Here is a 20,974-nt window from a genome sequence, read left to right as displayed (position 1 = left end):
GACTTGCTTCCAGTCAACATGTACGAAACGGATAGTTTTTTCATCAGTACATTTCCGTTTTATACCGTTTTGAATACGAGTATAGTTTTGGACATTTCTAGAAAGAAAAAAAGATTCTGCAGTAATAGCCATTTACTGGAATACACACAACACATTGTCATTTTCCGGCTGATTTATGAATCGTTTTCAAATAAACGCTAGATTATCGATAGTATATGTGTACTTATGCATGCTAGAGAAGCGGGCTGAAAAATGGATTATCTATGCCGTGCCTGCCGCTAACGTTAAGCACACACTGTACACACACAGGAGACACGTTGTGAATGCTGTGAAAAAAAACTCTGATTAACCCAATACTGATAAAATAAAGTCCTTGCGTTTATTGATCCAACGTTATACCTCGAAACACATAATCGACGCTTCTTCCAGTGCCCTCAGTGGATGCAATAGTCTCAGGTTACATGCCTCAGAAGTAAAATGTGGAGCCCGGAGTTTTTTTTTCTGATGCATTCCCATCGACTCCATTCCAATGGGTGCAATACCATCCGGGAGCCGATAGGGGGCGGTATTTGCCCTTTTCGAGGTCAGAGCCATTCCCAATGATAACGTGACGCTGGATGGATGAAAAATTTATGGATATCGCTAATAAAAGAAATAAAGATTAAATAACGAGATTTCTCGTCATTGGCACACAACGCATAGCGGCCAACAACGAGATTTCTCGTTGTTGGCAACCAATGTGTTAAAAGGTCCTTGAAATTCAAATCAACCATTTGCATTGAAGGTTTTGTTCATCCATGATCAAATTGTTCTGAATCAAGAAATATATTAGGGCTGTCAAAGTTAATGCTTTAACTTTGGAGATTAAATTAAATTATTTAAAGCATTAAAATAAATTAATCTAGATTAATCTATGGAGTGAACATTTTTCAATTTTAGCGCCGCGGATATAAGAAAGAGGTCTAGCTGAGTCAATGTTGATGGTTTTGTTGAACAGTTGTTTTTCACAGGAGAGAAACTGTATTAAAAAAAAGCTATTAAAATAGTTTTTGAATCTAAATATACTTTCTTTGTGTTGATTTTACATTAATTCCCTGATTTTACTCAAGTAAATATATGTTACAAGCTTCGGTCTTAAGTAGAAAAATGCTATTTTTAATCTAGATTAATTACAGAAAATTGTGAGATTAATTAGTAAAAAAAATTTATCTATTGACAGCACTAATATATATATATTTCTTTTATCAAATCTGACGAGTCGCTGTCTCGCGCGCTCCAACTGCTTTTCTTCATTTCTTCGCGTGTGATGCTCTTGCTGGCAAGCAGGCCAAGAAGAAGGTTAAAAAAAAAAACAGCATTTAAAAGTGAATTGTATCCTTCGAGTGACATCCTTGAAAATTTAAAATAGTGCTTTGAAAAGTACTTGAATTTCATTTTGAAATGTCTGTGGGAACCCTGACGACGGACAACAACACCTGACATAACACACACACACACAACAATGGACAACGCACTACACACTCACATTAAACTGATTACATAAAGATGAGGGGAGATACTTTGGAAGGTGACCATGTACAGTATATAAAAGAGAACTATTTTGTATCCCCTCAAATATTATGCAAGGTCATGTCTCACTGTTTAGCCATCGCTGCTCTTTTAACCCTTTCACTGCCACACTACAGAAGGTTAACCCTTTACTATCCATCGGTAGTGTGATAGTAAAGGGTTAACCTTCTGTAGTGTGGCAGTGAAAGGGTTAACCTGTTGTGTGGCAGTGAAAGGGTTAACATTCTGTGTAGTGTGGCAGTGAAAGGGTTAATGGGCTAAGTGTTGTGTGTTGTTTCCCCAGGTGTCCATCATCCCCCGAGGGAAGGGCCTCGGCTACGCCCAGTACCTCCCCAAGGAGCAGTACCTCTACACCGCCGAGCAGCTGCTGGACCGGATGTGCATGACGCTGGGCGGACGCGTCTCAGAGGAGATCTTCTTCGGTCGCATCACCACGGGAGCCCAGGACGACCTGAGGAAGGTCACCCAGAGCGCATACGCCCAGGTCGGTGACTCTCACAGCTGTTGAATGAATGAATGGAAACGTTTATTTAAAATGGACACCACTGGACCAGCCACAGTGGACAGACCAGATGCGCTGTTTTGCGTGTTTATAGCACAAGTGCTAGTTTTCGACACCAGTCCATTGAGGCTTTTCTAAAAGATATAATAAAATCAACAGTACAATACAGAATTAAAAGGTGGGGCTGGGTAGCGCAGCGGACTAAGCGCTCGCCTGCCACCGCAGAGACACTGGGTTTGAATCCAGCTGTCAGCAGTACCTCCGGCTTGTCCGGCTTAGTCGTCCCTACTAACACAATTGGCAGTGTTAGTGGGTGGGAAGCCGGTGGGGTGTGTATCCTGGTCGTTGTAAACAGCGACTCCTACTGGTCGGTCGGGGCGCCTGCTCAGCAAGGAAGGGATCTGGGGGAGGTAGTGTGATCCTCCCACGCGTTACACTCCCCCAGTGAGAGTCCTCGCTGTCAGGTGAGAAGAAGCGGCTGGCTGACTCCACATGTATCGGAGGAGACATGTGATAGTCTTCAACCCTCCCTAGGCCGACAAGTGGGGGGGAAATGCGCGCAACGACCAGGAAGGGAATTGGCATAACGACTAAATTGGGATGGGAGAAAAATATGAAAAAAGGGGGAGAAAAAATAGATTAAAAAAAAATATATACAGAATTAAAATCACAAATCAGAACAAATGGTTATCGGAGCAAGAGTCCATGATCAAAACAACAAAACCAGTCCGCGTCTACATGTGTGAGCACTCTGCTGCGTTGATTTCAGCCATACCTTGAGTCCTCTGCTGAAGACATTGGCATTGGACTCCAGTTTTAAGCCAGTAGGGCAGTAGGCAGAGAGTTCCATAAGTTTGCCCCGTTAACCGTTCACGGTCCTCTGGCCCATACGCCGAGGTCGGTGTCTCTCTCTCTCCTCACGGTCCTCTGGCCCATACGCCCAGGTCGGTGTCTCTCTCTCTCTCCTCACGGTCCTCTGGCCCATACGCCCAGGTCGGTGTCTCTCTCTCCTCACTGTCCTCTCTAACCCATACGCCCAGGTCGGTGTCTCTCTCTCCTCACTGTCCTCTCTAACCCATACGCCCAGGTCGGTGTCTCTCTCTCCTCACTGTCCTCTCTAACCCATACGCCCAGGTCGGTGTCGCTCTCTCCTCACTGTCCTCTCTAACCCATACGCCCAGGTCGGTGTCTCTCTCTCCTCACTGTCCTCTCTAACCCATACACCCAGGTCGGTCTCTCTCTCTCCTCACTGTCCTCTCTAACCCATACGCCCAGGTCGGTGTCTCTCTCCCCTCACTGTCCTCTCTAACCCATACGCCCAGGTCGGTGTCTCTCTCTCTCTCCTCACTGTCCTCTCTAACCCATACACCCAGGTCGGTGTCTCTCTCTCTCTCCTCACTGTCCTCTCTAACCCATACGCCCAGGTCGGTGTCTCTCTCTCTCTCCTCACTGTCCTCTCTAACCCATACACCCAGGTCGGTGTCTCTCTCTCTCTCCTCACTGTCCTCTCTAACCCATACACCCAGGTCGGTGTCTCTCTCTCTCTCCTCACTGTCCTCTCTAACCCATACGCCCAGGTCGGTGTCTCTCTCCTCACTGTCCTCTCTAACCCATACGCCCAGGTCGGTGTCTCTCTCTCTCTCTCCTCACTGTTCTCTCTAACCCATACACCCAGGTCGGTGTCTCTCTCTCTCTCTCCTCACTGTCCTCTGTAACCCATACGCCCAGGTCGGTGTCTCTCTCTCTCCTCACTGTCCTCTGTAACCCATACGCCCAGGTCGGTGTCTCTCTCTCTCTCCTCACTGTCCTCTAACCCATACACCCAGGTCGGTGTCTCTCTCTCTCCTCACTGTCCTCTCTAACCCATACGCCCAGGTAGGTGTCTCTCTCTCTCCTCACTGTCCTCTCTAACCCATACGCCCAGGTAGGTGTCTCTCTCTCTCCTCACTGTCCTCTCTAACCCATACGCCCAGGTCGGTGTCTCTCTCTCTCTCTCTCCTCTCTGTCCTCTCTAACCCATACGCCCAGGTCGGTGTCTCTCTCTCTCCTCTCTGTCCTCTCTAACCCATACACCCAGGTCGGTGTCTCTCTCTCTCCTCTCTGTCCTCTCTAACCCATACACCCAGGTTGGTGTCTCTCTCTCTCTCTCCTCACTGTCCTATCTAACCCATACGCCCAGGTCGGTGTCTCTCTCTGTCCTCTCTAACCCATACGCCCAGGTCGGTGTCTCTCTCTCTCCTCTCTGTCCTCTCTAACCCATACACCCAGGTTGGTGTCTCTCTCTCTCTCTCCTCACTGTCCTATCTAACCCATACACCCAGGTCGGTGTCTCTCTCTCTCCTCTCTGTCCTCTCTAACCCATACACCCAGGTCGGTGTCTCTCTCTCTCTCCTCACTGTCCTATCTAACCCATACACCCAGGTCGGTGTCTCTCTCTCTCCTCTCTGTCCTCTCTAACCCATACGCCCAGGTCGGTCTCTCTCTCTCTCCTCTCTGTCCTCTCTAACCCATACGCCCAGGTCGGTGTCTCTCTCTCTCCTCTCTGTCCTCTCTAACCCATACACCCAGGTTGGTGTCTCTCTCTCTCTCTCCTCACTGTCCTATCTAACCCATACGCCCAGGTCGGTGTCTCTCTCTCTCCTCTCTGTCCTCTCTAACCCATACGCCCAGGTCGGTGTCTCTCTCTCTCTCCTCACTGTCCTCTCTAACCCATACGCCCAGGTCGGTGTCTCTCTCTCTCCTCTCTGTCCTCTCTAACCCATACACCCAGGTCGGTGTCTCTCTCTCTCTCCTCACTGTCCTATCTAACCCATACACCCAGGTCGGTCTCTCTCTCTCCTCTCTGTCCTCTCTAACCCATACACCCAGGTCGGTGTCTCTCTCTCTCCTCACTGTCCTCTCTAACCCATACACCCAGGTCGGTGTCTCTCTCTCTCCTCTCTGTCCTCTCTAACCCATACACCCAGGTCGGTGTCTCTCTCTCTCCTCTCTGTCCTCTCTAACCCATACACCCAGGTCGGTGTCTCTCTCTCTCCTCTCTGTCCTCTCTAACCCATACACCCAGGTCGGTGTCTCTCTCTCTCCTCTCTGTCCTCTCTAACCCATACACCCAGGTCGGTGTCTCTCTCTCTCTCCTCTCTGTCCTCTCTAACCCATACGCCCAGGTCGGTGTCTCTCTCTCTCCTCTCTGTCCTCTCTAACCCATACACCCAGGTCGGTGTCTCTCTCTCTCCTCTCTGTCCTCTCTAACCCATACACCCAGGTCGGTCTCTCTCTCTCTCCTCACTGTCCTCTCTAACCCATACGCCCAGGTCGGTCTCTCTCTCTCTCCTCACTGTCCTCTCTAACCCATACACCCAGGTCGGTCTCTCTCTCTCTCCTCACTGTCCTCTCTAACCCATACGCCCAGGTCGGTGTCTCTCTCTCTCTCCTCACTGTCCTCTCTAACCCATACGCCCAGGTCGGTGTCTCTCTCTCTCTCCTCTCTGTCCTCTCTAACCCATACGCCCAGGTCGGTGTCTCTCTCTCTCCTCTCTGTCCTCTCTAACCCATACGCCCAGGTCGGTGTCTCTCTCTCTCTCTCCTCACTGTCCTCTCTAACCCATACGCCCAGGTCGGTGTCTCTCTCTCTCCTCTCTGTCCTCTCTAACCCATACGCCCAGGTCGGTGTCTCTCTCTCTCTCCTCACTGTCCTCTCTAACCCATACGCCCAGGTCGGTGTCTCTCTCTCTCCTCACTGTCCTCTCTAACCCATACGCCCAGGTCGGTGTCTCTCTCTCTCCTCTCTGTCCTCTCTAACCCATACGCCCAGGTCGGTGTCTCTCTCTGTCCTCTCTAACCGCGATCGAAGCTGTCTTGTGTGGAATGTGTTGTGCTTTTTACCGTTGGCTGCGGTGGGGGGGGGGGGGGGGCGAGCGCCCCGCTACGAGGGCCATTTCATGTATGCACGAGGAGACATAATAATGATAATCTAGCGTTGATTTCAGGAAGATTCGATAATCAGGCGAAAAATTACAACGTGATGACTGGATTACACTAAAACGCTATTATCGCGTCTTTTCCTGGGATTACTAAGAATCACAAACTATACTCATATTCAAAACGGAAATGTACGGATAAAAAAACAATTCGTTTTTTGCATGTTGACTAGAAGCAACTCACTGACAATCGACGGTGTTATTAGACCCATAGCTATATAAGATATATTTTAAGCACTCGCAAATTTTGCAGTCTCCCCATTGATTAAAGCACTGGCGTTCTAGCCAGAAGGTAGACAGCGACCCCTGGCGCTGGATGTGTTAACACATTAATTGCCAAAAACAAGTTAACTGGTCGTGGGTCCGTCCCACGTTTGTCCGACATTGCATATGAACGAGGGGGGGGGGGGCTAGTTGATGCATCGTTGTAAGCGCTTGTCCTGCCGGAGTATTTAAACCCCGCCCGCACGCCTCAGCTCGGCCCAGAAAACAAACTACATAGTTTCAAATGGAGTGCAATAGCGGCCGAAGGCGTTAGAGGGCGGTATTGACCGTCTGCCAGCTCAGACACATTCAGAACACCATGCACAGGCTGCCTCGATGAATTATGAATGGCAATAGCGAATAAAAGAAATAATGATTAAAACCCGAGATATCTCGGATTTGGCGCCCAGCGCATGGCGAGTTAACCCGGGATATCTCAGGTCTGGCCCCGAATGTGTTAAAGTATAGGAATACTGTGCGGTCGGGTGGCGTAGCGGAGATTGTGCTCGTCACCAATGCAAGAGGCTGCGGTCTCGACTCCCGGAGTCAGCATTGCCCTGTGGCTTGGGCTGGTCGTCATACTAACTCGTTTGGCTGAGTTAGGGGGAGGGAAGTCGTGGGTGGTAATCTGGCGTTGTGGACAGCGATGCCTACAGGTCAGGTCTGGGCGCCTGCTCAGCGAAAGGCAGGAAATGGTGAAGGCAGCGTGACCTCCCACGCGTTACGCTTCACCAATGAGAGTCCTCGCTGCCAGGTGAAAAAAGAGCCACTGGCTGTCTCTACATGTGTCGGAGGAAGCATGTGGTGGACTTCAGGGTTCCCTTGTACCGACCAGTAGGAGGAACATGCGCACAACAACCAGGTAGGGGAGGGGGGGAATTGGCATAACGACTAAAATTGGGATGGGGAGAAAAATAGAAAATCAGGCGGAGAAAAAGAGGATACAAAAAAAAGTATAGGAATACGTGGCTGTGTTTGCAGGGCTAAAACTATATTATATATTATAGCTATGGATATAATAAAGTTGCCCATTTGACATCACCTATCTATCGTTCAATATGAGAAAATAATTTCATCCATACATTCCCGTTTTATACCGTGGTGAATAGGGGTGGGACGATACATCGATCCAGATCGATATATCGATCTATTATCAATGATCAAATAGGATCGATGCAACGTAAAAAGATCAATTCATATTGCGATACTCTTATTTTGAAAATCCCATGGAGTGTCGTATCTGCTCGGCTCGGATCAACAGCACACAGCGGTAGCGTCTAGAGCAGGGGTGCCCAACCTTTTTTTAACCAAGATCTACTTTTTAATTTGCCACCTAGCCGAGAGCTACCAGCCCAAATTTGACCTACTCTCGGCTAGTATTAGTAGTAATAGTAGATTAATAATACCCATTCAATATGCACATGACAGAAAATATTATATGGCATATAATCTTTTCTGTCATGTGCATATTGAATGAGTATATAATATGATATTTTATATATCATTGTAACGGTGTAGTGTAGGAATTACAAGAATGACAAGAATGTTATTAATGAAATGAATGAATATGATCAAACGGAATTGTTTCTGTGTATACACATTTATAAAACGATCAAGCTTTTCAAGAATAAACTAAAACGAGACTTAATGGGAAGGGTGTGCTTGTACATTTGAACATAGTTCCATGATACGTGGCTGCGTTGTGCTGAGAAAGAGGCGCAGATCCGCTTCTACTGTGAGGCGAGATCTGCATTTATTTTTTATTAATGTCGGAGCCGAGAATCCCGCTTCACAGAGGTATGTTGATGCAAACGGGACAAGCTTTCTCAGCGCAGCATTACACAGCACTGGGTAGTCGTTCCGGACTGATATCCAAAACTTTGCGAGGGCCTGTCCAGTGAACTTCAGTAGCTCGTCACACGAAAGATCGATCAACGCCTCCTGCTCAGACAGAGGGAGGCCTGTTGCGAGCGCCATGTGCAATGAACGGATCTTGGATCCAGTTGTTCAAATTGTCTGTGCTCTTTCTTTCGGAGAAATAATTCCAAAATTGATCAATGAGCCCTTCTATGTGGCTACAGATGATGGGCTTCAAATCACCGTTTTAGATTCAGGATGCTTAGTTTCCAAGTGCCGCTGTAATTTACTTGGTTTAAAGCTCTCGTTAGAAAGCATCTCGTAACACAAAACGCACTGTGGTCTCGGGTCATCTTCTTGGCCAGTCCAAGTAAATCCATATGCCAAGTATTTAGGATCATAACTTCTTTTACTCCGTTTCATAGTAGTTCTGGTATAGCTACTACTAAATTCTGCCTTTCTCTTGCCAGCATGTGGAACACACGCACGTGACGCGCCACTTCTGACAACAGACCTATCCATTGCGAGTGTCCAGGTTAAATTAATCAACTTTATCATCAGCTTTATATGCTTGGCCTGGAAAGCCCCCCCCCTGGAAGTGCTTTAGTTACGAGACAGTGTCGATCACAAATATCTGAGTACACATTGACTCACAAAAGACTAGACGATATACCTGCGCAGGGCTGTCACGCACGCTCGCGCATGCACGTTGCGGCACTTTGCGGTCCTCTGACTGAAAGACCAGACGTGGCCTCAGTGATTATACCTGCGCAGGATGTATGATGTGTATTGGAATACTGTGCCTCCGTTGATGCAGGGCGAGACATGGCAAATACACACAGCGGCCAGGTGGAAAACTCGATCTGAGTTGGGCTCGCGGATTTTCGCTTGATCTTTTTTTTTTGTGCCAATGCGCTACCTACCTAAATAATCTCACGGTCTACTTGAAACCAGCGTGCGATCTACCGGTCGATCGAGGTCGACTGGTTGTGCACCACTGGCTAGAGCGTCACTAGAGCAAGGCTAGTGTGCCTATTCTGCAACCCAAAACAAGTCCCTGCTGTTTTATTCCGCAACGGGTCAAATGCATCTAACCTGCTTTGCAATCCTCGCCATTCCTTTATGCCCACGTCACGTTAAAGATCGAAATTAACGTTACGTTAGCTAACAACAAGCTAACCCAGAGCCATAGGGAGAGAGAAGTGGGGACTGGGAAGGAGGGGGGGGGGCAGGCATGCTCCCTTTCTCTGTGTGTGTGTGTGTGTGTGTGTGTGTGTGTGTGTGTGTGTGTGTGTGTGTGTGTGTGTGTGTGTGTGTGTGTGTGTGTGTGTGTGTGTGTGTGTGTGTGTGTGTGTGTGTGTGTGTGTGTGTGTGTGTGTGTGTGTGTGTGTGTGTGTGTGTGTGTGTGTGTGTGTGTGTGTGTGTGTGTGTGTGTGTGTGTGTGTGTGTGTGTGTGTGTGTGTGTGTGTGTGTGTGTGTGTGTGTGTGTGTGTGTGTGTGTGTGTGTGTGTGTGTGTGTGTGTGTGTGTGTGTGTGTGTGTGTGTGTGTGTGTGTGTGTGTGTGTGTGTGTGTTTGTGGGTTTGGAAAGACCAGATGAAGTATACCGGTAGTATATTTATAGTAAATGTACTGAGGATGGACAGATAATGTTGATATTTAAACATAAAAAATACAATACATATTAAATGTATTCATGATCATCATGCAACATAAAACAATTGCAGGAATGGTTTGGGAGAGGAAGGGGTTTTAGGTTGTGTGTTGCGAGTTCCAAAAAAAATTACTTAAAGGGGACATGCATTGCTATTCCTAGCACTATTTGGGCAACTTTACACAATTCCTGAGAGTCTATCGAACACCTCTGTAAGGTTTTATTCAAAATAATTCATTGTTTTATATTTCTAATCAAGTACTCAAAAACCAAATTTTTCTCACTTTGGATTTTAGGCTGTGTTGGCCTGGCTCCGCCCATAATTAATTTCGCCACGGGGGGGGGGCATAATCCCACGGGACAATGCATTGGTAACTTGTTTCAAATGACAATATATACCTCTGTGATTATTATTGTACGGATCAGAATACGGGCGTGCGCATGGGAGCATGCACAAAGATATTACAGTGATATGCTGCTCTATGGTTGTAGCGCGAGTGAAACCCGACACTTCCTCAAACGGGAGATGCAGAGAGAGAGATAGATAGAGAGACAACCGGGACTGTGCTGTCCTTATGCTCTTAGACCTCAGTGCAGCTTTCGATACAATAGACCAGGGGTGGCCAACCAGTCAGAGACTAAGAGCCACAAAAATGACTGTGGTACCACAAAGAGCCACACCATATACCAGCGTTTCTCAACCTTTTTTTTCAGTCACGGCACCCTTCATGTGTTTATAGGTCTCACCCTCTGGCCTCTGAAGTTGCTAATGTCTTTTTTATTTGGGCCTCACAGGGTTAAAAGTACCCTGTGAGACCCACGGTTGCAAAATTACAAAATCACTTTTAGCCATTTAAAAAAATAATGTTTATTTAAAAAATGTTAAAGGGGAACTATTTTACTATTTCTTTCACTATTTGGGCACTTTTACACAATTCCTGTGAGTCTATGGAACACCTAGGTTTTTTTTTTTTTTTTAAATGCATTGTTTTGTATTTCTAATCAAGTACTAAAAACCGCATTTTTCTACCTCAAGATCTTAAGCCATTTTGAGGCTGGGCGCCAACCACTGTGTGGCCTGGTGCCAACTGCCACATCAACTGCCACATTATTATGCAGCTGAGAAATCTCTGACATCACAGATATGCACATTTTCAGATGACTCAGTTCAGTGAGGGTGAATATTGTGAGAGGAGAATTGGAAGAATGCGCCAATATGAGAATTAGAGACATATATCCTATTAATATAAGTCCACATAGCTAAGAAACAATGGTAAACACTGAAAAAGGCCATTTATAAGATAGTTCCCCTTTAAGCACATGTATAGTCAATTGGTCCTGTTGTTCAGTCTCACAATGCTATTTTATAGTAAATGTGTTTATATGTCCCACCCTCTGGCCTCTGAAGTTGCTAATTTCTTTTTAATTTGGGCCTCACAGGGTTAACCTCTTAAGCCTGAGATATACAGTAAAAGTGTATATTTTCAGCATTACGTTTGTTTACCAATTATTTTAACTGTTATTAGTGAAATATAAGATTATAGAAATCTCAGGGCATTGAGTCGGAAACCGGCGCATATTGACAGGAGGAAGTGGCACAGCCAAAAGTGAGTGTAGTCTTTTGAAGGAAGAGACTCGGGGCTTTCAAATTTAGAAAAACTACCCTACCCAGCTCACACCAGCCCCTGTCAATCATCTGACTTCTGGATTTACTTTTTAATTTCTCTTATTTTTTCGGATTATCTCCCACAAACCTGAACGTTATTGCCATAAAACAGAACGCAGTTAGTTTCTCTACCTTTCTGTGAACGTCTTGCAAAAAACGGTGTTGCAATATGATGAAAAATGGTGGAGAAATTTACATTATAAAAAAGATGGCAGAATTCAGTACTGTATCTACAAAACCTTCTGTTTAATCATCTTCCCTTTATTCATTTGCTTAGATTTTTCAGGTCTGGTCAATTTTAGCATGGTGTTATTCACAGTCAAAGATAATTTTTTTTTAAATAGAATTGATATTCTCCTTTGGTTCATTACAATTTACTCAAGCCTAGTAACAGACACACTATTTCTGACACTGATCCATATATGTCCCTAGATTCAGATACCAAGAACATGCAAATGGACCATTTAAAAAAAAATGGTAAATGTTTATTCTACGTCCTTATGGAATGAGTGACATAAAAAAAAAAAAAAAGTAAAAAAAAAAAAAAGGTAAAAAAATAATTTAAAAAAAAAACGTTTTTTAAATTTTTTTTAATTTTTTTTATGGATGGAAGAGCCTAACATTGACGGGCAAAGAGCCGCATGCGGCTCGCGAGCCGCGGGTTGGCCACCCCTGCAATAGACCATGTTATCCTCATCGACCGTCTCCACCAGGCAGTTGGTGTCAGTGGCACAGCCCTATCATGGTTCACCTCCTACCTCAGTGATAGAAGTTTCTCCGTTAATATCGGAAACTGCTCCTCCCCCTCTGCCTCTCTCTCTTGCGGGGTTCCACAAGGCTCCATCCTTGGCCCTATCCTATTCTCCCTATACATGCTGCCCCTTGGTCTGATCATTAAAAAACACAACATCTCTTTCCATTTTTATGCTGACGACACTCAGGTCTATCTCCCCATGAAACCCAACAATACAAACAATCTTGACAGTCTTCATTCCTGCCTAGACGACATCAAATGCTGGATGGCACACAATTTTCTACAGCTCAATCAGTCAAAGTATGAAATCCTCCTTTTCGGCCCTCCGAACCAAACCAGTGTCATTGCCAGCAGCCTGGGTAATCTGTCTCCCCTAGTCAAGCCCTTTGTAAAAAACCTGGGCGTGCTCTTTGACCCAGAGTTTTCCTCAATAGGCAGGTAAACTCGGTGGTGAAGGGGTGCTTTTTCCAGCTCCGGTCCATAGCCAAGATCAAGGCCATTCTCTCCCCCTCAGACCTGGAAAGAGTAATTCACGCCTTCATATCCTCACGCTTAGACTACTGTAACTCCCTGTACCTGGGGCTAAATAGATCCACCATAGCCCGTCTACAACTCCCCCAAAACGCTGCCGCTAGACTGCTCACAGGTACCCGGAAGAGAGCCCACATCACCCCTGTACTTGCCTCCCTCCACTGGCTCCCGGTGCGCTTTAGAATAGACTTCAAGGTCCTTTTATTGGTTTATAAAGCCCTAAATGGTAAGGCCCCTGCTTACCTAGCAGACCTCCTCACCCCCTATACCAACGCCAGGGCCCTCAGATCGGCTGATAAGGGTCTCCTAACCACCCGTAGGTCTAACTTCAAGTCTAGGGGGGGACGTGCTTTTGCGGTCGCAGCCCCTGACCTCTGGAACAGCATCCCCATGTCCATTAAATCTGCCCCCTCCATCGAGTATTTTAAATCAAAACTCAAAACCCACCTATATCGCCTGGCCTTCCCTGACTCACTTTGACTCTTGCCGTACTTGTTGACGTGTTGTTCTGTTTTTCCTTTGTCTATCCGTTGATTTTATTTAATTTTTTTCAGTTTATTTTATACTTTTCTTTGTACTTAGCTTAGCTATGTGAATAGAATTGATACTAACTCCTATTACTATAAAACAATGCTAGACACTGAAAAAAGCCATTTATAATGCATGTCCCCTTTAAAGTTTAAAGCTAAATATATCAAAACGTGGCACTTTACAGTGAACAGGTCTATTTGTATTAAAAACAATAGATTGTTTTTCATTTAAATGTCTGGAAGAGCTAAAAAATAAAAATGTCAAATGATATTTCCATTGCCTTTTTTTGTTGATCTAAATGTTACTGATTGTGTTAAATGGGCATATAATATTGTCTCACATCGATCACAGGCACCTGAATCGAATCGTATCGTATCGTTGCAGACTTTGTGATATCGGAAAAAATATCGTATCGTTGTCCAAAGAATCGATATCGTATCGTGATGAAACTGGTGATTCCCACCCCTAGTGGTGAATATGACTATAGTTTTAGAATAATCCTGTCTAATCCCAGAAAACGACGCAAACAGCAATTTGTGCAATTCACTAAAAACGTTGTCATTTCTCGCCTGTAGTGTACACGCTACTATTTTGAAATCACATCTATATTATCGGTATTATGTTTGATCATGAATGCAGGAACGGGGGCGGGGTTATTTTTTTATGCTTTGATCGTCACCAACGGAATACGCTACACAGTACATTACACACATACGCTCCGATTGCAATGAAGGAATTATTGGATCAACGCAAGATTGATACCATATAGCCCTTACCTTGACTAGGATGTACCCCAAAAATAATATTCCAATTATCTGATCGCCATTCCAAGTATTGATGTTGATCGTGTCACCATCATAATCCACCAAAGAACATGAATCGGGAGTGTTTGATTCATATCAATCCATGTGTTATAACCGCTCGTCATGCCCGACTAGGAAAAGTCCGCCCGGACCTATATAATCGACGCACACCAAAATACACATAGTTTCAAAGGATGTGCAATACTGGCCGCAACCCACCAGGCGGCGGTATTGGAGTTTTGCAATCTCAGACCCATTCCCAATGATAACACCAGGCTCCCTGGATGGATAATGAATGGAAATATCGAATAAAAGAAATAACGACCAAAACCCGACTATACTCGGGTCTGGCGTGGAAAGTGTTAATTGGGCTTGGGGTCTGTTTTAAGGGACGGGCTGGGTATAGCAATGACCATTGCCAGTTTATTTCTGCATATAAAATCAATACCCACACAATGCTGCCTTTGCATTTCTATTAACCATGGCAGGTTAACAGCTGCCAATATTGGTCCACATTTCTATTCTGTTGTGGGTGTTCAGTGTTGGTGTTTGGTTGTTTCCCTGCGACCACAGATTGTCCAGTTTGGCATGAATGCTAAAGTGGGCCAGGTGTCGTTTGACTTGCCGCGGCAGGGCGAGATGGTTCTGGAGAAGCCCTACAGCGAGGCCACCGCACGCCTCATCGACACGGAGGTCCGCGTGCTCATCAACGAGGCCTACCTGCGCACGCAGAGCCTGCTGTCGGAGAGGAAGGCAGAGGTGGAGAAGGTAAGGTGGACACATCTATTAGATTCATCTTGGAAGTTAGTTTGATGTGGATTGCATTGGTCTCACTCCTCCAGTACAGCGATGCAGGAGTCGACTGTCCTAAGGCTGAGACCACTTATCGATTTATCGATAACTGCGTGAAATCGATAAGTGGCGTCACCGACTATAACATGAGAAGGATCACTGTGGTAGTTTTGAATGGGGAAATCTGTAACACTAAAGATGGCGGCAACAACAAAGAATTGCTGCAAAATAAACATAAATTAGTTGTTTAACTCATTCAGCGCCAATCATGGAAAAAGTCGGGTTAACTCGCCATGCGTTGAGCGCCAATCACAAGAAATCTCGGGTTTTAATCGTTATTTCTTTTACTAGCTATATCCTTCATTTTTCATCCATCCAGCCTGATCAGTTATCATTGGGAATGGGTCCCAGCTTGCAAAGGACGAATACCGCCGCCTACGCCTTCCAGCCGGTATTGCACATCATTGAAATCCCTCCCCCTTGGGCTGTTCATTGATCTAAGAAGTCCGGTCCAGGTTTTCCTACTCCGGCATGACTAACGTTATAACACAGAGTTTGGGGAGACTCAGAGCAGCGTTGATTATGCCTTTTGGACATATAACGTTGGCTCAATAAACGCGATCAATATTTGGAATGGTGATCAGGAATTGGATTAATCTTTTTGCAGGACATCAAAGACCAGGTAAGGACTCTATATTACAAATCTTGGGTTAATCCGATGTTTCTTTCGCCACCATCGGAGCGGAGCGTGTGTGTGTGTTTCTACCGTTGGCTGCGGGCAAGGCACTGAGAAGCGATTTTTCAGCCCCCGCTTCTGTTCGTGCATGATGACACATATAATACCGATAATCTAGCGTTATTTTCAGAACGATTCATAAATCAAGCGACAAATGGCACGATTTTTTTTTTTTTTTTTTTTTTGGTCTTTTTCCCCCTCCATTTTCCTCCGATTTTCTCCCATCCCAATGTTAGTCGTATGCCAATTCCCAGTCCCTTCCTGGTCGCCGCGCTTTACCCCCCACAGTCAGATCATTTGGGAGAGTGGAGGCTACCACGTGCTTCCTCCGACACACGTCCAGCCAATCACCGCTTCTTTTCACCTGGCAGCGCGGATTCTCATTGAGAGGGCGTAGCGTGTGGGAGGACCACACTATCCCCCTCACGTCCAATCCGCGCTTAGCAGGCGCCCCGACCGAACTGTAGGAGTCGCTGTTTACAACGACCCGGACCCACCCCGCCAGCTTCTCCCACCCTCTGATACAGCCAATTGTATCAGTGCAGACGGCCAGCCAAGCTGGTGACAACCCCGGAGCTGTGAGCTGGATTCGAACAGGCGAACCAAGCTCACAGCTCCGGGGCTGGTGACGAACGCAATCTCCGCTCGACCACCTAACCGCCTTCAATGGCACGATTTCTAAGGAAATACATTGAAGCACCATTTGCTCAAATTTCTTGAGATTAGACGGAATGCTCTGGAAATATACTCTTATTCACCACGGTATAAAACGGTTGCATGTTGACTGGAAGCAACTCACTGATAATCGACGGGTGTATTAGATCCATAGCTATAATATTTCATATATTTTAAGCACTCGCAAGTTTGGCAAGTCTCCCCATTGACTTACAGCGATGGCATTCTAGACCTATATCACGCACATCGCTGCGGCGCTGATTGAGTTAAATAATAATATATAAAAAAGTTATATATTAAAAATAATAATAAAAAATTGCGATATTTATAGATAATTTTGCCCCGATTTATCGATTCTTGCAAACGGCATATGGTCTCAGCCTTAGACTGTCCTCCCGCCCCGTTCCCCCAGGTGGCGCTGCGTCTGCTGGAGAAGGAGGTGATGGACAGGAAGGACATGGTGGAGCTTCTCGGCCCGCGGCCCTTCGCCGAGAAGTCCACGTACGAGGAGTTTGTGGAAGGAACGGGCGGCATGGACGAGGACACCTCCCTGCCGGAGGGCCTCAAGGACTGGAACCGGGAGCGCGACAAGGACAAGGAGGAGAGCACCGAGGAGCAGGTGGCTCGGCAGATCTCTGGGGGCATGCCCTTCTAGAAGGCTCCCCGCCCCGGGGGGCTGGGGGTGCAGCAGATCTCTGGGGGCATGCTCTTCTAGAAGGCTCCCCGCCTGGGGGGCTGGGCGGTGCAGCAGATCTGGGGGCATGCCCTTCTAGAAGGCTCCCCGCCGGGTGGGCTGGGCGGTGCAGCAGATCTCTGGGGGCATGCCCTTCTAGAAGGCTCCCCGCCCGGGAGGCTGGGGGTGCAGCAGATCTCTGGGGGCATGCCCTTCTAGAAGGCTCCCCGCCCGCCCGGTCCTCTCTCTCCAGAGACCAGACTGGGACCGAGGCATCGCACCTCCTGCTGCCCGGGGGGCTGGGGGTGCAGCAGGGGTTTGTTTCTGTTGGGACTCATAGAAACAACTTCCTCTTTAGTCTTGGGGACCTGGCTGGGAGCTGGAGTGAGGGGGTTGGCATGGGGGGGGGGGGGGCGGGGTTGACTGTTTCAGTGAGGGGGTTGGCATGGGGGGGGGGCGGGGTTGACGGTTTCAGTGAGGGGGTTGGCATCGGGGGGGGGGGGGTTGACGGTTTCAGTGAGGGGGTTGGCATGGGGGGGGGTTTAAGGGGGGTTGCAGATGATAACCATTAGGGATGGGTACCTTTCACATTTGAACCGGTACCGGTACCTGTGAATCGATACCGGTACCCAACGGTACCTTTTTTCGGTACTTTAGTCTCAAGAAATTTAATTTACCTACCTCAGTCGTAAAAAAAAAATCCAAACTTCAAATAACTACAATTTCGACAGTTTTCGGCTTGTCATTGCTCCGACTGCTTTGTTGTTGAATCAAGTCAAATCCCAGGTAAGCATATATTGTGCGTGTGAACGTTGACATGAAAAGAAAAAAGTCAAAAAAAAAAGTCAAAAAAATAATTAATAAAAAAAAAATATATATATATATATATATATTTTTTTTTCTCACTTCATTCGATACTCGGTAGTACCGACGTGTTTCGGTTCGGTACCTCAAAAGTAACGAATTCGGTACCCATCCCTAATAACCATACAACCAAAAATGTAAATGTAAGTATCGGACTACTACTGATTTTAGGAAAAGTGATCAAGCAGTAAAGACTGCCATTGTTTTTCTTAAAAGCTGCTTGAAAAAACATGGATTGTTGAAGGTAGCCACAAATGTCTCCCCCCGAATTTCCCCAAGGGGATCAATAAAGGAATATCTTATCTTATCTTAGATTCCTAGTTTTTCAAAGGACTTTGAAGGGATAGGACTGTCAGGTCAGAGAACAATATATATATCACGTTGTGACGACCCTCCCCCACACTGTGTTGTCTTCCTCTGCTCTTGCTGGCAGAGGCTCGTCAGCTAATTGGGGCACACCTGGGCCGGGGTGTCCCAGGCAGGATATCAGAGAGAGGCTGCCTCTGATCTCTGGCGAACTCCCCATTTTGTTTTTGGTTCTTTGTTTGTCTGGTTGTTGTTGGTTATTTGGTTCTTTGGTTGTTAAATTTTGGTTCATTTGTTTTGGAGACACACTGATACGCATTGGCTGCTCTTTTAGTTAATTAAATAAATCTTTTGTTATTTCTTAAATTGTGCCTGTGTCTCCCTCTTCTTGTTGCGAGCTTGAGCCAGTTCGTAACACATGCAGTGTTTCTTTCACACACTTTGTTCCTATTAACTAGTTCCTTCAGGAAATTGCAATCTTGCGATCGCAATAATGAATGCAAATTCAAATTCTCCTCATTTTAACGTCCAAATCCAGTCCAACAATCCTGGATCTGTGGGGGCTGAGGAACGGTTAGGGAAAGTAATCGTAAGTACTTCACAGGAGTCTTCAATAATATTGAACGGTGATCCTCCATTTTGTAAATACATTTTCTCTTCATTTTTGATCGCAATAATCGCAAGAAAAACTCAAAATTCTAAAAGGCTAATTCCTGGATGGATATTATAATGATCTGATGTATAACATTATAATGATCTGATGTATGATATTATAATGTAGAGATCTGATGACGAGTCAAATAAGACGGATATAATGTTTGGATCCCCAACTAACCCTTTCACTGCCACACGGCAGCCGGTTAACCCTTTCACTGCCACACGACAGAAGGTTAACCCTTTACTATCACATCACTGTTGTGTGGCAGTGAAAGGGTTAGTACCTGCTTCTTTGAAGTAGATTCAGAGTCTCATCTCTACTGAGCACCTGCACGGGTCTCTCTTACATCACGGTGTCGTGGAGAAAACCAGAAAGCACAGCTCACAGCAGCACAGTTCTCCATGGAAACGACATTGATCATTCCAGCTATGCACTAACTGGATGCATCTATTGCTTTGACTCTAATTTCACTCAACAACAACAACAACAACAACAACAACAACAACAACATCATCAGACAGGCATCACAGCGGCCCCTTCTAGTGAAATATAGAATAACATCCATCCCAGCAAACATGCAACACAATGTCAACGTTGAAAACGTGTTTGTTTTTTTGTATCCACTTTTTCTTCTCCTGTTTTTCTGTGTTTTTTTCTCCCATCCCAATTTAGTCATGCCAATTCCCCCCTTCCTGGTCGTTGCTCCCATGTGCCCCCCACTGGTCGGTCGTAGGGAGGGTTGATGGATACTATCACATGTCCCCTCCGATACATGCGGAGTCAGCCAGCCACTTCTTTTCACCTGCCAGCGCGGACTCTCATTGGCGAGGTGTAACGTGTGGGAGGCTCACACTACCCTCGACATCTCCTGTCCTTGCTGTGCAGGCGCCCTGACCGACCTGTAGGAGTCGCTGTTTACAACGACCAGATTACCACCCACCGGCTTCCCTCCCGCTGACTCTGCCAATTGTGTCAGTATGACGGCCGGCCAAGCCGGAGGCAACGCTGACAGCCGGATTCGATACCAGTGTCTCTCGCGTTGGTGACGAGCGCTTAGTCCGCTGCACTACCCAGCCGCCCCCCGTTGAAAACGTGTTTGAAACTGTCATGGCCCCCATTTCAACCACACAACAACAACTCCCACTCAACTCCCACTCACCTCATCCATGCACTCGCTACGAGCACAGAACTGGGAGAGGGTTGTGGTCAGACCGAGTTATTGTGCAGTTTTTCAGTTTGGCAATAAGAGCATGTTTTACGTTACAAAATGTAGGTAAACAAAAACGGCTTGTCATGATGATGATCATCACACATTGGAAAGTAATCTTAGTTTAACGTGATCAAACAAAACAGCCCGATTTACAATGATTTAACATTGTTTTATAACATTAAATTATACATTTTCAGAGAAGGGGGCTGAATAATGAGCAAAGTCTTATTATGAAAAACTCACTTTTCCAGTGTTTGGGCACATACATTTGGGTCTCTGATGGTAATACTAACACAAACTGAAATAAAACAACCCAGTCAGATTCTGCTACACAGCCCGTATTCAGAAACTGTGCCTTTTAGATGGAGCCATTCAGATTTGAGTGGTATTTTCAGGAAAAACACTTTGGTCCTGTTTTGGATGTTGCCTGTGTGAAACATTATTTATCTTGGATCATGCAGATTATTGATGTTATACCATTACATTCTCTATCTCCTGGCCTACATACAGATTATTGATGTTATACCATTACATTCTCTATCTCCTGGCCTACATGCAGATTATTGATGTTATACCATTACATTCTCTATCTCCTGGCCTACATGCAGATTATTGATGTTATACCATTACATTCTCTATCTCCTGGCCTACATGCAGATTATTGATGTTATACCATTACATTCTCTATCTCCTGGCCTACACGCAGATTATTGATGTTATACCATTACATTATCTATCTCCTGGTTTACATGCAGATTATTGATGTTATACCATTACATTCTCTATCTCCTGGCCTACATGCAGATTATTGATGTTATACCATTACATTCTCTATCTCCTGGCCTACATGCAGATTATTGATGTTATCATGCATTTTAGCAACTGCTGAGATTTCCATGCGGGGACACATCTAGTCACGTCCGTCTTGAACGATGTGAGGACACCAGCTCTTTC

General features: G+C 45.9%; 1 protein-coding gene across 1 annotated transcript in view; it reads left to right on the top strand.

Moving 5' to 3' along the window:
- afg3l2 (AFG3-like AAA ATPase 2) overlaps positions 1 to 17,366 on the top strand; it is a 251,039-nt gene extending 233,673 nt beyond the window's left edge. The window contains exons 15-17 of the mRNA XM_084311762.1: positions 1,853 to 2,053; positions 14,680 to 14,874; positions 16,722 to 17,366. Coding sequence (XP_084167888.1) covers positions 1,853 to 2,053; positions 14,680 to 14,874; positions 16,722 to 16,964 — 639 coding nt within the window. The 3' untranslated portion in view covers positions 16,965 to 17,366. The remainder of the gene's footprint in view (positions 1 to 1,852; positions 2,054 to 14,679; positions 14,875 to 16,721) is intronic.
- The last annotated feature ends 3,608 nt before the right edge of the window (positions 17,367 to 20,974 follow it).

The sequence above is a fragment of the Notolepis coatsorum genome (assembly GCF_963971535.1).
Source record: "Notolepis coatsorum genome assembly, chromosome: 4".
In the NCBI taxonomy this organism is placed as follows: domain Eukaryota; kingdom Metazoa; phylum Chordata; class Actinopteri; order Aulopiformes; family Paralepididae; genus Notolepis; species Notolepis coatsorum.
The sequence above is the reverse complement of the archived record's forward strand: the minus strand, read 5'-3'. Positions and strand labels throughout refer to the sequence as shown.